This window comes from Sapajus apella, unplaced genomic scaffold, assembly GCF_009761245.1.
Source record: "Sapajus apella isolate SASKATOON/1434 unplaced genomic scaffold, GSC_monkey_1.0 scaffold20, whole genome shotgun sequence".
NCBI lineage: Eukaryota > Metazoa > Chordata > Mammalia > Primates > Cebidae > Sapajus > Sapajus apella.
This window is the reverse complement of record NW_022436960.1, coordinates 24,230,939-24,256,238: the sequence shown is the minus strand read 5'-3', so window position 1 is coordinate 24,256,238 and position 25,300 is coordinate 24,230,939. Positions and strand designations below refer to the sequence as shown.

Genomic DNA, 25,300 nt, shown 5'->3' with positions numbered 1-25,300 from the left:
CCCAAATAAAAAAGTCAACTTTGGAGCAGCCTTTCCTGGTTCTGTCCGTGCTTGGGAACTCCCATCGCTTGCCGATTCTAAGCAGGCACCTCCGTCAGGTGACAACATTCTCAGAAAGCCTTAGCCAAGCAAAGTTGTTTTCAATTTCATGACTAATAATAATGATAATAATAATAATACCTCTAAAACCCACATCAGTCAAAAAAAAATTTCCTATAAAAATCAAAGTCTGTGCTGAGACTGCCTTTTCCAGGTTGCCATTTTCACTTGGTTTTGCTCCTTGCGAATCTGTCATTAAACCAGTTGGATGGCATCCATCCTTTATAACCAGAAAACACTACACTTTCTGAAGTGCTTATCAAAAAGCGCTTATCAAATTTTCTTCTGCAGTATGATTGACTTAATGCCTTCTAACCTAAATGTGAAAGCATAAGAAATGATAGGTGTTTGCATATGTTTTCTGTTTGATAAAAGTATAACTCCTTACTAATGCTAAACAAATGTTGTAGACTGGCACACATTTGAAATACATTTCCACACTTAGGTATGTCAACAAAGCCATCCTGCTGGGAGATTACAATTTATCTCAGGTAAAGATGCCAAATGAGACAAGACTCACCGTCCCCAATCATCCTAATATCTGTGAATTTGGTATTTTTGAATCATCGTTCTATGCTTTTCCTCCAAGGCCAAAGAACCCTATTGCCAATATCTCCTTTCATCATTCCCCATCCGCACTTACCCAGGAGAGAACTTTTCAACTGTCGAGAGAACCCAAATCAAATATCCATTTGCTAACACATAAGGGCTTGTTGCATGTGAGCCGCAGAGACTAGACCTAAAAGTGAAATGCAACCTTTTGCTCGTTTGATTGGCAGATACAAAATAACACCCTTTAGGCGTTAATCAGTGGAGGAGAGACTTTTCATGTACTTCACATCACAATCAGGTCACGGTTCTCACCAGTTTGTTTCTCTAACTCTCTCCCACCACCCTTCCTTGCCATTTTGGAATGATTCCAATTCACCTGTGAAGGGCTCACTTTTGTTTCTACCAAGAACACTTTTCTAAAATAGTATCAGGCCCACTTAAGCCCTTGAAATTGAGCGAGAATAAACCAAACTGTAATTCAAAATATTGTTTGTGCTGTTTTAGCCAGAGCAGCTAGAGAAAGCCACCCTGGATGTTCCCCCCCCCCCCCCCCCCCCCCCCACCCCCCGTTCTAAGGCCCACCCCGCTCCCTCCCCCTGGGCAAGCCATTTGACCTTTCTCCACCACAGTCTCCATTTGCAAAATGGTGATTACAGTCTTCCCCAGCCATGTGTGGTGGCTAAATATGCAAAGCACCTTATGTTCCAGAAGGATTACGAGCTCATCCATGGTCTGGGTATAGATGTGCTGTGACGTGCACATCATCTACAGGCTGAGAGCATTCTGTTTCAAAGGTGACTGCATCTGTCTGTTGCCAACGGTGCAGCTAAGTGCAATTCCCTGTTCTAGGCAAGGGCACAGGGGCCCTACAGTATTGGGGGTATTTCTTGGCAGAAGGAGCATTAATCTTCTTTGAGAAAGTGAATATAACATTGAACCTCATTGAAATTCTGACTAAATTTTGCCTCCAAATACAACTTATTGAAAGAGAGGAAAATCTCTGACAGGTAAAGTTGATTTTGCAAATGCAATTGTTTTAGTGTGAAGAATACAAGATTATTATTTTGCCCATTAAAATTAATACTTATAACATCTTTTTGAGTTCCCTAGGATACATTTGAATGGTGGGACATTCCTATTTCAATTAAAATGTAAATACCTCCATAAATATTTGACAACAAACTTATAGCAGCCTTATTCATATTTTTGGTAAAATTGAATGGCTTTTCTGGCAAAAATTCATCTGAGTCAAGTTTACCTGGGGTTTCCTGGAGTACTTATTACCAAATGGAGCAGAACTCTTATTTCTTCCTTCATGATTATCTATACATGGTTTTGCCTTTAAGCCAGGCCAGGACCAAGGCCAGATACTTTATTATGGCTTACAGCTAAAGGAAGGAATGTGGACTATCTATATCTGTTGCAAACTGTAACTGGGATTAGGGAGCAAGGTAGTGAGGAATCTGTGTGCTTGTATGTGGTCGGGGGGGTGGTAGTTGGTCCTTGACCTTGCCTGAGTCCAAGGTCATGGTCATAACTTTCATTGCTTTACCTCTATGTGTTAACTTTTGTTAAACCACGAACACAAAACTGAGGTTATCAGTCTTCCGGTCTCCAGAGGGCTTTTCTAATCATGTTGAACCTGCCAGTCTTCTGGGCTATCCATACAATAAGTGACATAAAAGCTCAAAAAGCATTGTTCAAGTGGAATTGGGGGAGAGCGATTCCAATGCATTCTGGAAAAGTAAACAAATTAATGACTTTATTGAGTAATAAGGAAGATTCTAACTTTTTTGATGAATTCTATTAATTCTAAACTGAAAGAAAAATGTTCCTGTCTGGTTGCACAAATCCACAAAAATGAAGTAGGTCATAGATGTTTAATTATCTATGGAAACCTAGCGTACACTACGTAATGCAGATTTTCTATGCTAGGTTTAATCTGTAAATGTTTTAAGTTTTTTTCCTTTTGGGGAGGAAGTCATGATCATTTATCCATGTTGTAGTCAGAGTCAGATATGAAAAAATGATCCCCAAAATATTTGCATTTCAGTTCTTTGTATCCATTTATCTACATGTGGATGGTACCTTTTGGGAGTCTTTCAGAAGAGGTGGAATGTTGTTTGTGTTAGAGGGTGGGAAGGGAGTGGGTGGTATTCATTCAAAAGAGCCGTTGGGAAGTAAGTATGGTGCTAATTCTAAAGGGCGAGGTCTGGTCTGAGAGGTATTTGGAAGAAGCTGGGAGCTGCAATGGCACGTAGACTGCAGCTCCTTTTCTGGCTGTGCCCCAGGTGGCATGGTTTTCCATAGAGTCCTGGTCTCATTGTCTTCCCCCCACTCTCTTTTTTCTGTGTCGGGTGCCTTTTTTTTGAGAAACTAACACAAGATCATTCATGCAATGTGTCATTTTACTAACCGACTAATGTACTAACACCCTAACGACTCATCTTTGTTTTTAGTTTTTTTAATTAACAATCGTTCTGTTCACAATTTTTAATTTCCTTTCTTCCCCCTTCTCCGCAAAGCACTCAGGCATCGGACACGCTATGGTAAACAAACTACATTGTCTGGTAGATATCATTCTTATTGTCTCTTTTTTTGGGTTTGCCGTGTGTTGCCCCCCTTTTCCTCTCCAACCCCCCCTTTTATCCTCTTTAGACTGATTTCTTCTTTTAAAATTTTTGTTGAATTAAATGCAAGAATTTCTTTTTCTTAAAAAAAAAAATGGAAGGGGATACACTTGTCCTAAAAATGATATTTTGTTGAATCTTGTGGGGAAGGCTTCCTTTTCTCTAGTTTTTAATTTTTTTCCCTAAAAAAATATGTTTTTTTTTAAAGTGCCTCCATTCAGCTAAATTTGTTTTGTTTTGTTTTTATTTTGCAACTTCCAAGTTACATACTAGAGACAACAGAGATTTATGGTGAGGACTTTCTTCTCTCTGTGCCTTCCTCCCCCTCTCTTCCTCTTTTCTTTTTTCTCCTTCCCACTCCTTAGTCCCTTTTCTCTTTCCCTTTTTGTGTGGCTACGGCTGCCACAGGTGATCTGGGGAGGAAAGTACTCAACTTCCTATACTCTTTCTTGCCCTTCTTTTACCTTAATCCCCTACCGTGGCCAAAAGGATATCCACCAGTTATGTTCTCCATACAAACTCTGCATGGCATGTTCCCGTCTCGTGAATTTTCCTACCCACATCAGAATTTGTTTCCTCATTTTCCTCCTCATTACTAACAACCTCCCAACCATCGACCCAATTTCACCTTCTTCTCCTTTGTTTTTCCCTACTCTTCATTCTCCTTTTCCTCTGTCATGTATTTTGGGGTTGGGTTTGGACTTTTTCTTTTCTTTTCTTTTCTTTTATTTAGTAAGGGAGGTGGCAGGCAGAGAAAAGAGTACCTTTTAGTTTTGGATTTTTTTTTTCATTTCCATCTTGTTTTTTAGTTTATTCAATGCATGTAAGTGTGGAGTGGATTTTGATTCTTTCCCCAATTTTTCCCCTCCTTTCCCAGTTTCGTTTTTCTTCCGCCTTCTCTCTTGGTTCCAGATAATTTCTGCATGGGTATATTGGTGTATGTTGTGTGCATGCTTTGAGGCCCCATCGTTTCTTTCTGCCCTCTGCTCCTTTCATGGATGTTTGGTAAAAGGGTGCTATTTCTTTTCTACGGGCAATGTTATTTTCATTGTTTTGGTTATTATTCCTCATCATTGTTTTTTGTTGTTGTTGTTAGAGTTGGCTTTTTGGTTTGGGTCATTTTTTCTCTTGGAGGTGGTGATGGCAGCCCAGGGAGGGGAAGGGTTGTTATCCTGGGGAAGTCCATGGCATGCATCATCCATGACCATATCAGAATCAAGACCCTTCTCCTTCCCTTCCTGAATGCATGTTTGTCAGCGTGGTGTGAGACAAAACGAAAAAAAAAAGTAAATAAAGATAAAAGAAAAGAAAAAAGAAAAGAAAAGAAAAAAGGAAACATAAAACCATCAACAACCAAAGACCAACCCCTAACAAACTTCATCATCAAATGTCTTCTTTGCTGTTTTTCACGACCACCATGAATAACAATCATGTAAAAAATAAACAATCATTTTAGCAATGAACTGAGACAAGTGCTATCGTCTGAGGATGGTTCCATTTTCTAGCCTGACTGTGTAAAGATTGCAATGGGTAGAACAAGGTGCCCAGCTTGGCAATTCTAACAAAGTCTTCCATGAGTCCGCAGGGGAACGCTGAAGGCTTGAGACTCAGGGAGGCAGACCAGAAAATGGAACTTGGCTGCACATACAAAAATCCAACCAAATTAGAAAGTATACCTCATGAAAATCTTAATGAAAGTGATGCCACAAGTAGGGGAAGCCACTGGGTTATGATAGGACCATATGGTCATTGTTGGGATTTCTTTTGTCCCTATGTCCCTCCACCAGGTGACAATCTCTGTGGATGGCATTCTTACCACGACGGGCTACACTCAAGAGGACTACACCATGCTGGGCTCGGACGACTTCTTCTATGTGGGAGGAAGCCCCAGTACCGCTGACTTGCCTGGCTCCCCCGTCAGCAACAACTTCATGGGCTGCCTTAAAGAGGTAAAGTTCACACAACTCTATTTAATGCACCATGTGATTGTTTTGTTTATGAACAGGTGACATGTCTAAGTCAATGACTGTGTATGTCCTCAAATCTATGAGGTGATAGATTACAGCAGAAACAACCTTGGACTTGGAAGTAGGTTTTCTATGTTTTGATTCTCACTTAAGCTGGTTGCATGACTTTGTGTTTGTCATTTTAGTACTGCAGTAAGTCTGTTTTCATGCTGCTGATAAAGACATACCCAAGACTGGGTAATTTATAAAGAAAAGAGGTTTAATGGACTCATAGTTCCATGTAGCTGGGGAGGCCTCTCAATCATCGTGGAAGGCAAGGAGGAGCAAGTCACACCTTAGATGGTGGCAGGGAAGAAAAACTTGTGCAGAGGAACTCCTCTTTATAAAACCATCAGATCTCATGAGACTTATTCACAATCATGAGAACAACATGGGAAAGACCCGCCCCTGTGATTCAATTACCTCCCACTGGCCTCCTCCCACTGGCTCCTTCCCACAACATGTGGGAATTTTGGAAGCTACAATTCAAGATGAAATTTGAGTGGGGACACAGCCAAACCTTATCAAGTACCCTGTGGTTCTGTTTCCTCATCCAACAAATGGAGGCTCTTATCCCACAGATGGCTGTGCTTTATAAATTAGATGCAATCACACAGATGAAAGACAGTTGAAATCACAGGAACTAGATGAGTGTAAAGTTTGATTTCGTGATTTTGACCTGGCGAATAGGAAAGCTCTAGATAAAAGTGGCTCAATTTGTTGTTGTGTGCCCCATCTAAAATATATGTATTATTTTATCTCCACTAAGCCTGGTGTTCCCAAGGGTCTCATTATTTGAGATGAAAGAAAATTCTCATAATGTAACATTAAGGCTCAGAAAACTGTTTTTTCCTTTTCTTCTTCTTCCCTGAGACCAAGTAGCTGTGAGAAAATGGTGGGACTTTGCCATTACTCATTTATTACCATTGTAGCTGATGTGTTGCGACCTCTGTCTGAGAGCAAAGGAGCCTCAGCCAAGTGTAAGTTCAGTCTCTAAGGTCAATTGTTGAGGCAAAAAGAATCAGACTTAATTTGGTAGAGTTCTTTCAGAACACCGTGGCATCAAAGGGGTGCACTGCACATTTTGTTTAAGCTAAGCTTGATTGTCTGAGATACATATACCGTCTCCCTGAGGAAATTTCTTGAGAAGCTAACAGTGTTCCTTCTTATAGATAACAACCCCTTGTGACATCTTATGAGTCTTCTCTTGGGTCATATGTATTATTATTATTATGCTTATTCGAAATTGGTTGAGCATCATTTTTATATGAGATGGCATTTTCTATGCATTCATTCATGTCACTACCCTGTGAGCCTTGTCCGGACATGAATTGTGTCTGTTAAGCATGGCACACAGTAGATTCATAATAAGGATTTATTTGTTCACTTATCTAATAATCATTGGGTACCTTTTTTTGTGCTGTAACTACACTTGTTGGCTCTTTTTAAGCCATGATTTCCATGCTCCAAGGCTTTGTCTTGTAGGAAGGGAGATGAGATCAGTAAGTGAGTAAGTATGGCATAGGAGAGCATGTGTTCAGTGCCACAGACTAAATGCTCTAGTTGAGTAGAGGAAACATAAATTTTAGGTGGAAGTCAGTTTTAGAGGGAGTGACATTTGAGCCAGGCCTTGTTGTAATAAATCATGTGCAAATTGAGAAGGAAGGGGTAGAAAAGAAAGGCACAATAAAGGAAGGAAAATCCAGTTATAGCTTTGTATTGTTGTCAGCCTGTGGGACGAAATAGGAGCACCCAAAGAGTGCTGTCTCTCTGCAGGATGTTACGTATGCTTCTGCTGGTTTCAGAGATTTCATCATCATTTCTGATGGAATTATGGTAGGCATAGAGCCCTTCCTCCCTGGGATTTACCCCTATTTGGATAGAATAAAGATACAGACTATGCACTGTCTAATGAACCCTGAAAGACTCATTTTTTTTTTTGAGGCAGAGTCTCACTCTGTCACCCAGGCTGGAGTGCAGTGTCTCGATCTGAGCTCGCTGCAACCTCCATCTCCCGGGTTCAAGTGATTCTCCTGCCTCAGCCTCCTGAAGAGCTAAGATTACAGGCATGTGCCACCACACCCAGCTAATTTTTGCATTTATTAGTAGAGCTGATGTTTCACCGTGTTGGTCAGGGTGGTCTTGAACTCCTGACCTCGTGATCCACCTGCCTCAGCCTCCCAAAGTGCTAGGATAACAGGCATGAGCCACCACACCTGGCTAAGACTCTTAAACACTGCTAAATCACACTACAGCTAGTGCTCTACTTACGACCACGGTTGGGACCGCAGACCGGTCGTAACACGATTTGGTCGTAAGTTGAGTAGGCTATATGTACATTGAAATGGTGCATGTGGAGATGGTAGTGCTGCCGGAAGCTGGTCCGCACTGTCGTATGCCCAGCTGGGCAATGTTTGCGCTGCCAGACGCGGAGCAGTCATGGCTAGCGATTGTGGTCGTAAAGTCAAATGGTCATAAGTTGCATAGGTGGTAAGTCGATCAATACCTGTACATTGGAATTGCATTCTCATCAGAAAAAGATTGCAACATTCTTGTTGCCGAGGACGTGGCTCAGGAATGAAGGAGGCATTTGTTGCTGTGGAGTGCTCATTCGGTTTTGCAGTGCAATAGTCCTGAGCATGGAGTTTCTCCAGGACAGGATTTAGGTTTGGCATTTGGGATTAATTTTCTCCTACACACAATTGTATTGAGCTACCTCTCTATTATATACTTAGAGACAAAGGAGCAATTTCCCAACCACAAATCTATCTATTAATCAGGAAGGATGCCCTGGACATTTTGAAACAAGTCTCATAAAAACACAAAGATGTCCTTGATGACTTTATCCATGTGGAAACTAAATAAAATACACACACACGCATGCGCGTGCGCATGTGCGTGCACACACACACACACACACACACGCATTTATGCTGCCCAAATAGAGAGCAGAAAGCTTCAAAAATCTGTCAGAAGTATTACTTAGTAGCTTAATAGGTAAAGGCAGTTCTGAAAACAGTGTCGATAATAGAAAAATAACTATAATAGGTGATAAAAATATATCCTTATCTTAGCTAGCAGCACATATATTTATTTAAATTCAGGCCACTTTAGAAAAAGGATAATTCAAAATGCTAACGGAAATGATAGGCAAAACTAGAACTTGATAAACTCCTGTCCTGTCTCTGTTTTCCCTGTACAGCATGGTAGTCTTTCTAAGGGACTTGGAAGTCCTCTTATTTGCCTGAGTTCTTTGCACAGATCGTTTTGAATCTAATGTAGCGCTGGTGTATTATTTCTTTTCATTTAGCCATTACAATTCACTTTCCTGTGGGCAGGTCTATGGAGATTCTTCTCTCGTTCTTGGTATTTGATTTTGATAAATCAGCAAGCATTAAAAGCTTCCAGCTATGTTAGGATTCAGCTACCTGATAAACCCCACTCACCCACTTAAACCATAGAACAGTCTCTAATTACTTCACAATCCCTTCTTTCCCTTTCTCTCCCTCTTGCTGCCTTAAAAAACAATCTTCTCTTGCTATTTGTGGCTTTAAGTTGTCCTAAATAAAGCTAAGTGATTTTATGTGTGATTTTCTTCAAATCGGAAACATGGTGATGGGCCTATGCAATTTCTGCTCCAGATCATCAATATTTCTTTGTGTGTGGCACAAGATAGGTTTTGTCTTTGGGACTGTAATTACTTCACACCTAAAAGCTAAGTTCTGGCTCCATGATTGTGCCAAAGGGACTGGATATTACTTGTGTATATACTTCCTAACTTAATACTAGTGTAAAAGCTACAACAAGGCATCCATGTTGTCGTCAAGACTGACGGTTCTCTACATACCTGCGTTATCAATAAAAGATTTGTGTCCACTTAAATATCACGAAGTCGGCATCTTGTTACTTTTGATGTTTTCACGTTTTAGTGTATCTGTCTCATGTTTGTTCTTGTTGTGTCTCCAACTCCTAGAATGGTTCTTGGCACTTAGTGGCTCTCAGTCAATATTTGCTGAGTGAAATTACATGGTTGTAAATGAATAAACATCTTTCCTAAATGAATGCTCTTAGGCACTATTGACCACTTGACTTTCCTGGGATAATTAAAGAACATCTTGACATGGCAGCGGCTGAAACTTTCAAGAATCTTTTCTCCCTCCCCCTGAGCTCTCAGATATGAGAAAAAGATTATATGAAAAGCTTCAGCAAGGCTAAGAGGAACGATTGGAAGCTCCTCTATGAAAAATGCGATAGAAAAGGCTGTGAGGGAGGCATTATAGTATAACGAAAAGAATACTGGGCTTCAAATCAGAAAATCTGCTTAGGAATGCTAGCTTTATCACTGGCTGTAGGGCCTAGAATAAGCCACTGATCTTATTCCAGTCTCAGTTTTCTAACCTGTAACAAGGAGATAATAAAAATTCCCTGTTGCATTCTTCTTAAAAAAATGACATGATGCACATAAAAGTGAAATCATACAGCATTACCAAATACCATGTTTTTGCTTATAATAATTAACGATTATATATTGCATTATATAAAATAGTTTATAAATGACTATCCATTAGCACATGTAATCTCTATATTTCTCATATTAGCAAATCACTGTCAGGAAAAAAAAATTATTCTGAGGTTTGCCCTGCTTAAATTCTCTCATAATGCAAAAATAGGGATAATTCATCCCGCCTGCCCTCAGTGATTACCTTGTTTGTTGCCCTTGGTCATTTATTGACACAGTGTTTTCCTTTATTAAAATGTGAATTTCATGAGGACAGAGGTATTATTTGCTTACAGATGTTTCCCCAGCACCTAGAATGGACCCTGACATTAAAAAATGTACTCAATAAGTATGTCTGGAATAAATAAATTAATGAATCACTAACCTCATGGAGCTCTGAAATCTGGTGGAATTTAGATCCACAATGTGTAAGTACAGACTGCTATTAAAAAGTATCATAGGCCGAGTGGTTTATACACAACAGAAAGTTATTTCTCACAGTTCTGGAGGCCGGAAGTCCAAGAACAGTGTGCTAGCCTGGTCAGGTTCTCGTGAGGGCCCTCTTCTGTGTTGCAAACTGCTGTTTTCTTATTGTGTTCTCACATGGAAAAAAGAGGGTAAGAGTTCTCTAGGGTGCCTTTTATGAATATCAATCCCACTCATGAGCAACCTTCATGACCTGATACCTCCCAGAGGCCTCACCTCTTAAAACTGTCACATTGGGGCCTGGGATTTCAACATATGAACTTTGGAGAACACTAACATTCAGTGCATAGCAAACAATACATCTTCCAAACCTACAATATGCCAAGGCTGTGCTAAATTATAAATATGAGTCAAATATGGTTCCTGCTTTAGAGGAACTCACATTAGTGGGGAGAGGCAGACACGTATAATTGCAGTAAATGACAGTTAATGTACAACATGAGGGATTCTCAGTTACATTGGGGCTGCTCAGGAGAAGGACCTAATATATCCTGGAGTTCAGGGAGCATCTCAAGGTGAGGTGCTTGAGGCCAAGTAGAAGAGAGCACGGAAGCGTGGGGGAAGAGGTGCTCCAGGGTGAGGGGCAGCATCAGCAAAAGTACAGAGATAGGGCATGTCCTGGTGTCTGGGTGAGGAACTTACGAACAGCTTTCTAATTCCAAGGCTCAAATTATAAGATTGGGAGCTGCGTTTAGGTAGGGACCATTTCATAGGGGGCTGTATTTCAAGCTATACCCTTGGACTTTGTTCTCTAGGTAACAGGGAAGCCATTGAAGGATCTTAAGCAGTGGAACACGGTCAGATTGGCATGTTATCCATCAGGCCCTCATTCTTTGAGGACTAATGTTAATTCATCTACCACTTTCCCCTGATATATATTTTTGTCCTAGGAAGTTGAAGATCACTGATAGAAAAGGTGGTCCCTCAGCTTCAGCCTTGGATTGGAGGCTGCCTCTCTGAATTTTAAACTTTCTACAGAAAACTGCTTCCATCTGACTCCCATTTCAGTTTTCAGAGACCCTCCCTGAGACAACAGGCATTTCTCTTTTCCTCTGTCCTTGGCATTACTGAGCCGTTCAATGGTAAATGAAATACAGGAAGACCAGGCCAAGACCAGGTTGCATGAGCAGTGTCCCCATCAGGCAACTCGAGCCCATCACAATATCCTCCCATGTGTTGAAGCTTCTGTGTAATTTGACTTGGCTCTTTCCACAGCATCCTCCTTTCTCCTCCATTTGCCCATGTGGAGAAGCATGAGGGCCAGTGAGACCTCTGAGACAGACTGTACCCTCTCACCCCTCTTTTCTCATGGCATCACTAATGGGGAGGAAGGAGAAGCAGGAGAATTGGGAGCATAGAACACATATTTAAAGGAAAAAGGATTGGATAGAACGTCATTGTGCACATTACATTTCACATCCTTTTGTGATTATTAGCCATTTAAAACCGAATGTAGTTTTGCAGCCAGAGATGGTCTCTGAACAGATGATTAATGGCTTAATCTGTAATAACTTTACATTTTATAGAACCCTGATAGGCGTCCACATCTGGTGAGCCAAGCTATTTAAGGCTGTGTTAATTCTGTTAATTGCTATACGTTTATTTGAATTGCTGGCACCTGCGGGCTTTGGGATAATGTGTTTGTTGTTGCTCTTTATTTCCCTTAAAAAAAAAACAACTCATTTTATTTTACCCTGTCTTGTTTGCTGTCTCTTGTTGCTGTCTCTCACGGTATCACTTAATTTCTTCTCTGGTTCTTCTTTTGGGTTGTCCTCTTGCTTCCTTACTCATCGTCCTCCCTCCTCTCCGTCTCCATTCTTTCTCTAATTCGTTTGTTTCCCTAGCTGTTGTTTTCGTATCCTTCCTGACTTCTTAAGTGGTGATAAATGCCTCTGTCCATAAGCAGGTGAATTCAGGTCATGGCATTGGGCCCAAACGTTCCTTTTTCTATCATTAAGACTACTGTGCAGCGAAGGGCTAGAAAGGCCCAAGTGAGGCTTTTAGAGTCAACATGGGAGATGAGAAGGGGGCGGGCTTTAGAAGCACGAGCCCAGGCTTTGAGTCTTGCGTAGACTCATTCCTTGCCGTTGCATGGCTTTTAGCAAGCCACTGGACTGCTCTGATCTCTGTTTCTTCATCTGTAAAGAGAGGGTAATGATGATTTCGTGTATTTTATGTAGAGACCAAATGGGATTAGACAAATGGAGGTGTTTCATAAAGTATAAAACCATGCAAATGTCAATGTAGTTATTATTTATATTATTAATTGAAATAAAAGCAATTAGTTCAAGCCAAAGAACCACTTACTGCTCTTCACCATTTCTGCAATTAAAAACCTGCAGAAGTTAGAAGAGTCCAATGTAGTTTAATTAAAAAGACCTGCTACCAGGTTCAGTTCTAATGTTAATTAGAAAATTATCCAACGTCTCTGGATATCCATGTCTTGATCTGTAAAATGAGGATAGTAATCCCTGCTAATCCAAATGCACACTGCTGTAGAGACCTTGTAAATGGAATGTAGAAACACAAATTATTGTTCATTAGATTTTGGGTAGCAGGGTAAGTTTTATTCCATTAAGAAAGATGTGGGACAGTGGACAAAACTGCTCACATAAAGCCAGGACAAACAAACAAACAAATAAAAGAAAGATGTGCAGAAAAGCAATCAGTGGGTTTGGAGATAAGAACGTCTTGACAGAATGGAAGAACCAATACCAAAAGGTGACCAGAAGAAATAAGATTTGAGCAAAGTAGAAAGAAGTGAAGATGTAAATCAGAGGAAATGGAGGAATGTGGCAGCAGAAGCAAAGAAAAAGCAGTTACTGCCTCTCCGGAGCTACTTATGGGCTTGTCGTGGGCTGAGTTATGTCCTCCACAAGTTCAAATGTTGAAGTTCTAACCTTTAGTTTGTGAATATTTTTGAAGATAAGGCCTTTAAAGAAGTAATTGAGATAAAATGAGGTCGTGCAGACAGGACCTCAGCCAGTATGATTGGTGTCCTCACATGAAGAAGTGATAAGGACGTGGATATACACAGAGGAAAGACCATGTGAAGACAGAGGGAGAAGAGAGCCATCTAAGAGCTAAGGACAGAGGCATCAGAAGAAACCAACCTTGCTGACACCTTGAACTTGGACACCCAGCCTCCTGGAGTGTGAGAAAATAACTTTCTGTGGTTTAAGTCATTCAGCATGTGGTATTTTGTTATGGCAGCTCTACTAAACTACACGTGGATTAACCATTAAAAAGTAGCCATTTTTGGCTGGGCATGGTGGTTCATGCCCATAATCTTAGCATTTTGGGAGGCTGAGGCAGAAGGATGCTTGGGTCCAGGAGCTGGAGACCAGCCTGGTCAACTGAGGGAGATTGTGTGTCTACAGAAAATATTTTAAAATTTGCTGGGCGTGGTGGCACACACCTGTGGTCCCAGCTATTTTGGAGGGAGGTGGGAGGATCACTTGGGCCTGGGAGGTCGAGGCTGCAGTAAGCCAAGATGGTGCCACTGCACTCCAGTCTGGGCAACAAAGCGAGATTGTGTCTCAAAAAACAAAACGGCTGCTGTTTTGTGAGGTAATAAAAAAAAGTCAAGGGGGAGGATCCAAGATGGCCGTTTAGGAACGGCTCAGGATTGCAGCTCCCAGTGAAAGCGCAGAGGGTGAGTGGACGCCGCGTTTTTATTGCCCACAGACTAGGAAATTCCCGGGCAGAGGTGCTCCACGCTCGCCAGCGCGGCTGTTTGGGCCAGCGTGGCTGTGCCGGCCGGCGCCGCTGCTTTGCCCCACGCGGCTGCTTTGTCGGCGCCCCGGAGCCGCGGTTCTCCGTACAAAATACACCGGTCCGGGGGCCCTTTTGGCTGGCGATTGGAGCCACGGGAAGTCGCCCTTTCGCCGGTTCAAAAAGGGGACTGAGCAGAGAACCAGGACAGTAGATTCCAGGGCAAAAAAAAAAAAAAAAGCGCCACAAACCTCAGTGCCGCTGTTTAAGCCAGCGCAGTGAGTGGCCGCAGGGGAAAACAAACAGACCCCGGCGCCTCTTCAACAGGCGACTGGAACACCAACTTAAAAAAGGCTCTGAGGCAGGGAGCCAGGCGATCAGGCTCGGCTGGTCCCACCCCCACAAAAGAACAGCAACCAGAAACTCTGGATTGAGACTTTCAAGGCGAGCGCAGCTGAACCTGGGACGGTCCAGCTCTGTGGGGGAGGGGCGTCTGCCATTACCAAGGCAGCCCACCCACCACCGAGGTAGTCGGCCAATGCTGAGGCAGCCCGCTGTTGACAAGGAAACCCACCACAGCAGAGAGACTCCACCTCAATAGAGGCAGGCCACCATCGCCAAAGCAGTTCTAACTACACCCATATAAACAGGACTGCAGGGAAGTTCACTCCGCAGTGGGGCGGAGCCCACAGCAGCTCAGCAAAGCCTCTATAGGCCGACAGTGACTAGGCTGCCTCCTTGCTGGGCTGGGCAGGTCTGAAGGAAAAAAAAAAAAGAAGGCGGCAGCATAACAGAAACTCATAAATAAAGCCCTAAATCCCTGGGACAGAGCACCCGGGAACAAAAAGCAGTTTATGAGTTCTGCTGCAGCAGACCTAAACGTACCTGCCCAGCAGCTCTGAATGAACAACAACAGAGCTCACAGCTCACCATTTGAGCTCCTTTAAAGAAGAGACCATCTCAAGCAGCTCCCTGACCCCTATATATCCAAAGAGACACCTCATAAAAGAGAGATCAGATTGACACTAGGCAGATATCCTTCTGGGACAAAGATAGCAGAAGAAGAAAACTGGTAACAACCCTTACTGTTCAGCAGCTGCTTCAGGTGAACCCCAGGCAAGCAGGGCCTGGAGTGAACCTCAGCAGACCTACAGCAGAGGGGCCAGACTGTCAGAAGGAAAACCAAGAAACAGAAATAACCTCATCATCAACAAACAGAACGTCAATCTGAAAGATTTGAGACCCAATCTGAAAGCCAGCAACTACAGAGTCGACAGGTGGATAAATCCTTAAAGATGGAAAGAAACCAGCGCAAAAAGGATGAAAACACCCGAAACCAGTACACCTCTCCTCCTACAAGGGATCACAACTCCTCACCAGCAAGGGAACAAGGTTGGAGGGAGAACGAGTGTGATGAAATGACAGAATCAGACTTCAGGAGGTGGGTAGTAAGAAACTTCTGTGAACTTAAAGAACATGTTCTAACCAAATGCAAAGAAACTAAGAACCTTGAAAAAAGATTTGACGAAATGCTAACGAGAATGGACAAAATAGAAAGGAATATAAGTGAATTGATGGAACTGAAAAATGCAACACGAGAACTTCGTGAAGCATGCACAAGTATCAACAGCCGAATTGACCAAGCAGAAGAAAGGATATCAGAGGTCGAAGATCAACTCAATGAAATAAAACGGGAAGGCAAGACTGGAGAAAAAAGGGTAAAAAGGAATGAACAAAGTCTCCAAGAAATGTGGGACTATGTGAAAAGACCTAATCTACATTTGATAGGCGTACCTGAATGCGACGAAGAGAATGAATCCAAGCTGGAAAATACTCTTCAGGATATTCTCCAGGAAAACTTCCCCAACCTAGCAAGGCAGGCAAACATTCAAGTCGAGGAAATACAGGGAACACCACAAAGATATTCGTCAAGAAGAGCAACCCCAAGGCACATAATCATCAGATTCACCAGGGTCGAAATGAAGGAGAAAATACTAAGGGCAGCCAGAGGGAAAGGTCGGGTTACCCATAAAGGGAAGCCTATCAGACTCACAGCAGATCTCTCAGCAGAAACCCTACAAGCTAGAAGAGAGTGGGGGCCAATATTCAACATCCTTAAAGAAAAGAACTTTCAACCCAGAATCTCCTATCCAGCCAAACTAAGCTTCATAAGTGAAGGAAAAATAAAATCCTTTGGGAACAAGCAAGTACTCAGAGATTTCGTCACCACCAGGCCAGCTCTACAAGAGCTCCTGAAAGAGGCTCTACACATATAAAGGAACAACAAGTACCAGCTCAACTAAAGGGCAAAACACCCAGCTAGCACCAAAATGGCAGTATCAAATTCACACATAACAATATTAACCCTAAATGTAAATGGACTAAATGCTCCAATCAAAAGACACAGACTGGCAAATTGGATAAAAAGACAAAACCCATTGGTGTGCTGTATCCAGGAAACCCATCTCACATGCAAGGATACACAAAGGCTCAAAATAAAGGGATGGAGGAAGAATTACCAAGCAAATGGAGAGCAAAAAAAAGCAGGAGTTGCAATTCTCATCTTTGATAAATTAGACTTTAAAGCAACAAAGATCATAAGAGACAAAGAGGGACATTACATAATGGTAAAAGGATCAATGCAACAAGAAGAGCTAATGATCCTAAATATATACACACCCAATACAGGAGCACCCAGATACATAAGGCAAGTTCTTAATGACTTACAAAGAGACTTAGACTCCCACGCAATAATAGTGGGAGACTTTAACACCCCATTGTCAACATTAGAGAGATCAACCGGACAGAAAATTAACAAGGATATCCAGAACTTGAACTCAGACCTGGACCAAGCAAACCTAATAGACATTTACAGAACTCTCCACCCCAAATCCACAGAATATACATTCTTCTCAGCACCACATCACACCTACTCTAAAATTGACCACATAATTGGGAGTAAATCACTCCTCAGCAAATGCAAAAGAAGGGAAATCGTAGCAAACATTCTCTCAGACCACAGTGCAATCAAGTTAGAACTCAGAATTCAAAAACTAACCCAGAACCGCACGGCTTCATGGAAACTGAACAACTTGCTCTTGAATGTTGACTGGACAAACAATGAAATGAAGACAGAAATAACAATGTTGTTTGAAACCAATGAGAATGAAGACACAACATACCAGAATCTCTGGGACACATTTAAAGCAGTCTCTACAGAAAAATATATAGCAATAAGTGCCCACATGAGAAGCAAGGAGAGATCAAAAATTGACACCCTATTGTCAAAACTGAAAGAGCTAGAGGAGCAAGATCAAAAAAACTCAAAGTCTAGCAGAAGACAAGAAATAGCTAAGATCAGAGCAGAACTGAAGGAGATAGAGACACAAAAAACCCTTCAAAAAATCAATAAATCCAGGAGCTGGTTTTTTGAAAAGATCAACAGAATAGACAGACCACTAGCCAGATTAATAAAAAAGAAAAGAGAGAATAACCAAATTGATGCAATAAAAAACGATAAAGGGGATATCACCACAGATTCCACAGAAATTCAAACCATCATCAGAGATTATTACAAACAACTCTATGCACACAAACTAATAAACCTGGAAGAAATGGATAAATTCCTGGACACTTGCCTCCTGCCAAGCCTAAACCAGGAAGAAGCCGAAACCCTGAATAGACCCATAACAAGGTCTGAAGTTGAGGCAGCAATTAAGAGCTTACCACCCAAAAAAAAGCCCAGGTCCAGATGGGTTCACAGCTGAGTTATACCAGACGTACAAAGAGGAGCTGGTACCATTCCTTCTGAAACTATTACAAACAATACAAAAAGAGGGAATTCTTCCCAAATCATTTTATGACACCAATATCATCCTGATTCCAAAACCCGGCAGAGACTCAACAAGAAAAGAAAACTTCAGGCCAATATCCATGATGAACATAGATGCAAAAATCTTCAATAAAATACTGACAAGTCGATTGCAACAGCACATCAAAAAGCTTATCCACCATGATCAAGTAGGCTTCATCCCGGGGATGCAAGGCTGGTTCAACATACGCAAGTCTATAAACGTAATTCACCACATAAACAGAACCAAAGACAAAAACCACATGATTATCTCAATTGATGCAGAGAAGTCCTTTGACAAAATTCAACAGCGCTTTATGCTAAAAACCCTCAATAAGGTAGGTATCGATGGAAAGTATCTCAAAATAATAAAAGCTATTTACGACAAACCAATAGCCAATATCATACTGAATGGGCAAAAACTGGAAGCATTCCCCTTGAAATCTGGCACTAGACAAGGATGCCCTCTCTCACCACTGCTATTCAATATAGTATTAGAAGCTCTAGCCAGAGCAATCAGGCAAGAAAAAGAAATAAAGGGCATTCAAATAGGAAAGGAGGAGGTCAAATTGTCTGTATTTGCAGACGACATGATTGTATATCTAGAAGACCCCATCATCTCAGCCCCAAACCTCCTGAAACTGATAAGCAACTTCAGCAAAGTCTCAGGATACAAAATCAATGTGCAAAAATCACATGCATTCCTATACAGCAATAACAGACTTAAAGAGAGCCAACTCAAGAAGAAACTTCCGTTCACAATTGCCACAAAGAGAATAAAATACCTAGGAATACAACTAAGAAGGAACATAAAGGACCTCTTCAAGGAGAACTACAAGCCACTGCTCAATGAAATAAGAGAGGACACAAACAGATGGAGAAACATTCCATGTTCATGGTTAGGAAGAATCAATATCGTGAAAATGGCCATACTGCCCAAAGTAATTTACAGATTCAATGCTATCCCCATCAAGCTACCAATGACCTTCTTGGCAGAACTGGAAAAAACCACCTTAAACTTCATATGGAACCAAAAGAGAGCCCGCATAGCCAAGTCAATTCTAAGCAAAAAGAACAAAGCGGGGGGCATCACACTACTAGACTTCAAACTATACTACAAGGCTACAGTAATCAAAACAGCATGGTACTGGTACCAAAACAGAGATATAGACCAATGGAACAGAACAGAGGTCTCGGAGGCAACACAACATATCTACAACCATCTGATCTTTGACAAACCAGACAAAAACAAGCAATGGGGAAAGGATTCCCTGTTCAATAAATGGTGTTGGGAAAGCTGGCTAGCCATGTGCAGAAAGCAGAAACTGGACCCCTCCCTGACACCTTACACTAAAATTAACTCCAGATGGATTAAAGACTTAAACATAAGACCTAACACCATAAAAACCCTAGAAGAAAATCTAGGCAAAACCATTCAGGACATAGGTGTAGGCAAGGACTTCATGACCAAAACACCAAAAGCATTGACAACAAAAGCCAAAATAGACAAATGGGACCTAATCAAACTCCACAGCTTCTGTACAGCAAAAGAAACAATCATTAGAGTGAATCGGCAACCAACAGAATGGGAAAAAATTTTTGCAGTTTACCCATCTGACAAAGGGCTGATATCCAGAATTTACAAAGAACTAAAACAGATTTACAAGAAAAAAACTAACAAGCCCATTCAAAAGTGGGCAAAGGATATGAACAGACACTTTACAAAAGAAGACATACGTGAGGCCAACAAACATATGAAAAAATGCTCATCATCTCTGGTCATCAGAGAAACGCAAATCAAAACAACATTGAGATACCATCTCACGCCAGTTAGAATGGCGATCATTAAAAAATCTGGAGACAACAGATGCTGGGGAGGATTTGGAGAAATAGGAACACTTTTACACTGTTGGTGGGAGTGTAAATTAGTTCAACCATTGTGGAAGACAGTGTGGCGATTCCTCAAGGACCTAGAAATAGAAATTCCATTTGACCCAGCAATCCCATTACTGGGTATATATCCAAAGGATTACAAATCGTTCTACTATAAGGACACGTGCACACGAATGTTCATTGCAGCACTGTTTACAATAGGAAAGACCTGGAACCAACCCAAATGCCCATCGACGATAGACTGGATAGGGAAAATGTGGCACATATACACCATGGAATATTATGCAGCCATCAAAAACAATGAGTTTGGGTCCTTTGTAGGGACATGGATGAACCTGGAAACCATCATTCTCAGCAAACTGACAGAAGAGCAGAAGATCAAACACCACATGTTCTCACTCATAGGCGGGTGTTGAACAATGAGAACACATGGACACAGGGAGGGGAGCACTACACACTGGGGTCAGTTGGGGGGAAATAGGGGAGGGACGGTGGGGGGTGGGGAGCTGGGGAGAGATAGCAAGGGCAGAAATGCCAGATGTAGGTGATGGGGAGGAAGGCAGCAAATCACACTGCCACGTGTGTACCTATGCAACAATTTTGCATGTTCTTCACATGTACCCCAAAACCTAAAATGCAATAAAATAAATAAATGGGAAAAAAAAAGAATATATTGGGAGATATAAACTCAAAAAAAAAAAGTCAAATATTGGCAATGTCGGGTAATTCAATTTCAGAATGAAATTTTTGTAAACAGCATAAATTGAATATTCTGGAAAAGAGATTACTTTCTGGATTATAAGGAATTTCAATGGGCAGGGCAGAAAAGAGAGAGAGAAAAAGAGAGAGAGAGAAGGAGAGAGGGAAAGGGAGAGAGAGACCGGCAATGTGAGTCAATTAGAGATTCCCATCCCCCTGGCCATGGTTGTTTTCCTTATAGGTGGGCTCCTAATGCAATTCAGACCCATAACATACAGAGGCATAGAAGAATAAGGAACAACACCCTGAGCTACTGGGGATGGGGATGCGTTTGAGGCGTATTTCAGTAGGAACCAGGTGTAAGCATTTAGCAAAGTGTGGCTGTAAAAAATTGGTATGAACCTAAGGAAGAGTAAGGAGCATTGAGATCTCAAAGGCCTTTGATGTTGCAGTGCTATGACAGACAGAGTCGCTCTTCAGTTAGTGCCACCATCAAATTACTAAAGAAGGATTTGCCGCTTATACTTGATGCGTTGTTGATGGGATGGAAATATATATATATATATATATATATATATATATATATATCTCATATATATTATAACATATATGAGATATAGATAGATAGATAGATAGATAGATATGTATATATATATAGCAACTTGGTATCCATTCTGCCTTCATCTGATACATGTTTCTTGATTTTTATTCCACTCATTCTTAAACCAATGATTCAGTGGCATCTGCTCCACTCCCAGCCGCATTAGTGAGCATGTGATCCCTAAATCAGTTAGGGACTCCTATTCACCTGGTCACGATTGCTTTCTTCATAGGTGAGCTTCTAAACCAATTTGGATCCATAACAACAGGATCAGGACTTTTGTCTGTACGTTGTAGGGAAACAGCTCTCTCCTGCTTTGGGCTAGAACTTGGAGAGGTGTTAGACTAAGCTTCTGGCCACTGTCTTGCCACCACAGAGACCAGAAATGCAGCCAGGATGGAGAAAATCGTAGCCAAAAGATGGGAGGAAAGTAGGTCTTAGTGACATTTTTGAAGGTCCTAGATTTTTTAAATTAGACTACTCCTTAATTTCCACTCAGGATTGCATAAAGTACTTCTCTTGCCTAAACCAGTTGGAGCTTTATTTTCTATCATTTGCAGCAGGAAGCCCTAGGTGGTGTAGCAGAATTCCTCATTTTCCTTCTTATTTCACTCATGTTTTTTTGTTGACAAAAGGTAAGTCCTTGGACAAGGCAAGACAGAAAAATGAGGATATTTAATACTGGAGGATCTTACAAATCAGTTAATTGACTCTGTACTAATTCAAATTTCCTGCCTCAGATGAATGCTATCCCAGGATACAGAGAGACTTTGTAAATACAATATTTAAAATCCAGTTGGTCGTTTTGGAGGAATGCTAGTAAGTGGAGAAGCTTCCTAAAGACTAGAAGATAGAAAAATGTAGATAATGCAGACAATGGACTTATGAATTGAACTGGAACCTGGTTAAGATTTTGGAGTACAATATTAACAGAATGTATGAGCTCATAGCACAGAAAACAGTGATCAATATAACTGCCATGATTAAGAACACTTAAGAAAAAGCTATATTGTATCAACCAAATTCATATACTCATTTAGTAGTATTACTGATGATTCAGAAAAGTACTATGGACGTCATCTAGCTAAATAGTGAAGTTTTTGATGACACATTTTGTGATATTCTCATTAATAAGATGGAGCAATAGGGGTTGGATACAAGAGCTGTTGAGCGATTAAAATACCAATGGGCCCTGATTAAGTGGATTTTTTGGCCTATATGAAAGTTTTTGTTAGATGGCACAAAGCTTATTTATATTACGTACTTGAAGAGATATGAGAGAACATGGTTTGTTAACTTTGTGGATGGCAGGGATGAATAATGATAGAAATTGTGCATCTGTGCTATCTGAGGTTGAATTAATAGAGGTCTGACCTATAAAACAAAGGAGGTAACAGTTCTACAGTGTAATTTATTGGTTAAGATAAGCAGGCTCTGGAGTTAGAGTTTCTGGCTGCAAAGCCTAACTCTACTCCCATTAGCTGTATGATGCTGGGTAACACAGCTAACCTTCAGTTATAATTACACCTACTTGATGGGGTTTGTTGTATTGAGATTATTCATGTAAAATAGCTGACGTAGAAAATGTTCAGCAAATTTTATTTATAATTATTAATATCATCATTGTTGTCCCTATGTGCTAGTATAATTACTGGAAATGGAAAATAAGCCCTTTATTTTTTCTGTGAGACAGCATCTTGCTCCGTCACCCAGGCTGGAGTGCAGTGGTGTCGTTGCAGCTCATTGCCACCTCCACCTCCCATGTTCAAGTGATTCTCCTGCCTCAGCCTCTGAAGTAGCTGGGACTACAGACATATGCCACCACATCCAGATAATTTTTGTATTTTTAGTAGAGATGGGGTTTCACCACGTTGGCCAGGCTGGCTTCAAACTCCTGACCACAAATGATCCGCCCACCTCAGCCTCCCAAAGTGCTGGGATTCCAGGCATGAGCCACCGTGCCTGGCCGAAAATAAGCTTTTAAAATGATAACTAATTGACAGATTAGAACATGTTTAGAGCTCAGCTCTAAAAAAACAAAAACGAAGGCATTCAAGATCCTAACATAAAAAGGTTAACTGATAGAACCAGGGTCTTTTAACTTGAGAAAGTGAAGATGCCTATGCCCAAGGTTTGAGAGTTGTCTTCATACATGGAGGACTATCCTATGAACGTGGAATAAAACGTGACCCATATATCCTTAAGAACAGAAACTAAGGCTAATGAGTGGAAGCTGGGTACTTAACATAAGGAGGAACATTGAGGGAGAGCTATCCAAAACTGCCTTCAAAGTAATGAGTTCTTCGACACTCAAAACATCTAAGTAGAAACTAAGCAACCATTTTGCTGAGGTTACTGAGGGGATTCTGGAATCATCTGAGTGGTCTTGATTTTATCCGCTCCTTTCTAATACATCTACAGTTCTACGATGAATGACCTATTTGCAAAGAAAGAATAAGGCTAATTGATTAGCTCCGGTTTATCCTGTGAAAGACTTTCCTCATTAATCTCCAAATCAGTTGACTTTACATGTCCCACAGACATTTATTGGGTTGCCCTTGTGGTAGGAGTTGAGGTTCCCAGCCACTACCATCACCTATTACTCACTTAGAATAATTTATTACTCAGTCCTTTACTTGATTATCTCAAAAACCATTACAACCACAGCAATTATAATCATAGCAGCAGCAATAGACTAGCAATTATTGAACACTTAATGTGAACACATGTGAAGTGTGTTTCTACATGGTGCTATGTACTTCAAATGTATTTCCTAATTTAATTCTCACAAAAAACTTATGGGTTGGATTTTATTATTGTTACTAACTTGAATTTAAAGAGAGCGAGTGTCTTGCCCATTCACATCATTCTAAGTGTTGGAGTTGAGATGTGAATACTGTCAACATCCTGCTTTTCTGCCCTTTCTACGAACTCAGTCATAAGAGCTAGTGATGAAGAAAGGGAAATAAGCCCTCTGGAAAGGCTAAGAATTCTGTGGTTAAACTTACTGTAAGGAATGGTCTCTCACTCCTGCTTAGAGGCTCTACTTTATAGGAAAGGTCACTTAGGCAGAAATGTTCTTCTGGGAGACTAGATGCAATTACCTATTTCTTTTACCTTGCCATTGACTGTGCTGAGAGGAAGGCCATTTTTTCTTGATTTCCCACTTTGGGCAAATTGATATTGTTCAAATCTGCTAATAAAGGAATGATTTTCATTATGGAACCTGAGAGGGAAGTTGCGGCTCTTGGCATGATTGACAAGCAGTGTGATCGTTTGGTCTTGAGATAGGCGGCACATCTTTTCTTTTTGTCTCAGTCTAATATTTTCCATGAAGTTGGAGCTATTTGCCTTTAATGCCTTCAAAACACCAGAATGAGGAGCAGCTACTTTTTAGACTTATTATGAATTTTCAGTCTGATCTTGGGAATCACTTATTTAGCTTTGCATTTTTTTTTTTTTTTTTTGCTCGTCAAGATAAATTCAGTGGAACTCATTGCTTTCTAAAAATGTCACTTATTTACAGCAAATGTAATCTACCACAACATTCCTACTGAGACAAAATCTCTTGCGTCTTTGAATGCCTCAAAGGAGATTTAAAAAAAACCCTAGTCCTTGTACACATATACCTACAGGGATAAAGCAATCACTGAGCTAATTAATTAGCTTATGTTTTCAAAAATTGTTTTGCAGATGCAGAAACGACTATTCCATTAGTGTTATGGTGCTTTTGTAACCTTGTCTTCTGTTCCTCATGTGGCTCATGTGCCACAAATCGTTTCTGCATAGATTTTAAGAGAGATACAAGGACACATTTTTCACATCACAAATCAGTGAAGATGCTGCTTAGGGCAGCAACATTGCACACCAATTATCAACCAATAAAATTCTCCTCCTTCCCTCTCCATCAGCTTTTCCCTCACCAGCCAATACCAGAAGATGTTCTATCTCATACTTTGTAGGGAAAATAGAAACTGTTCAGGTAATGCTTGCTAAGCTTCTCTCCCTCCACCTTAAAACTTACCTTCAAAGACTCTCATTGCTACCTTCTTCCCCCCATCTTACAGAATAAACTTTCCTCTCTTCTTTTGCCTTCTTTGAGATTCAGCCCTTTAAAGATTTCCTCTCTTAGCCTTCTATCTCCCCTTCTCCTCTGCTCCATCTCCTCAGCTAGAGACATACTCAAAATCATTTCTTTGATACTGTCTCCTGCTCAATTTACACCTGAGCTCATTCCTTGCTTTCAATGAAAAACTTCTCGGGAAGGTGGTA

General features: G+C 41.0%; 1 protein-coding gene across 39 annotated transcripts in view; it reads left to right on the top strand.

Moving 5' to 3' along the window:
• NRXN3 (neurexin 3) overlaps positions 1-25,300 on the top strand; it is a 1,699,208-nt gene that overhangs the window by 469,819 nt on the left and 1,204,089 nt on the right. For 23 of the 39 annotated variants that reach the window (XM_032287217.1, XM_032287215.1, XM_032287186.1 and 20 more), the window contains 2 exons: positions 3,177-3,200; positions 5,069-5,230. In XM_032287217.1, coding sequence (XP_032143108.1) covers positions 3,177-3,200; positions 5,069-5,230 — 186 coding nt within the window. The remainder of the gene's footprint in view (positions 1-3,176; positions 3,201-5,068; positions 5,231-25,300) is intronic. The other 16 variants (XM_032287218.1, XM_032287216.1, XM_032287189.1 and 13 more) reach the window with 1 other exon arrangement.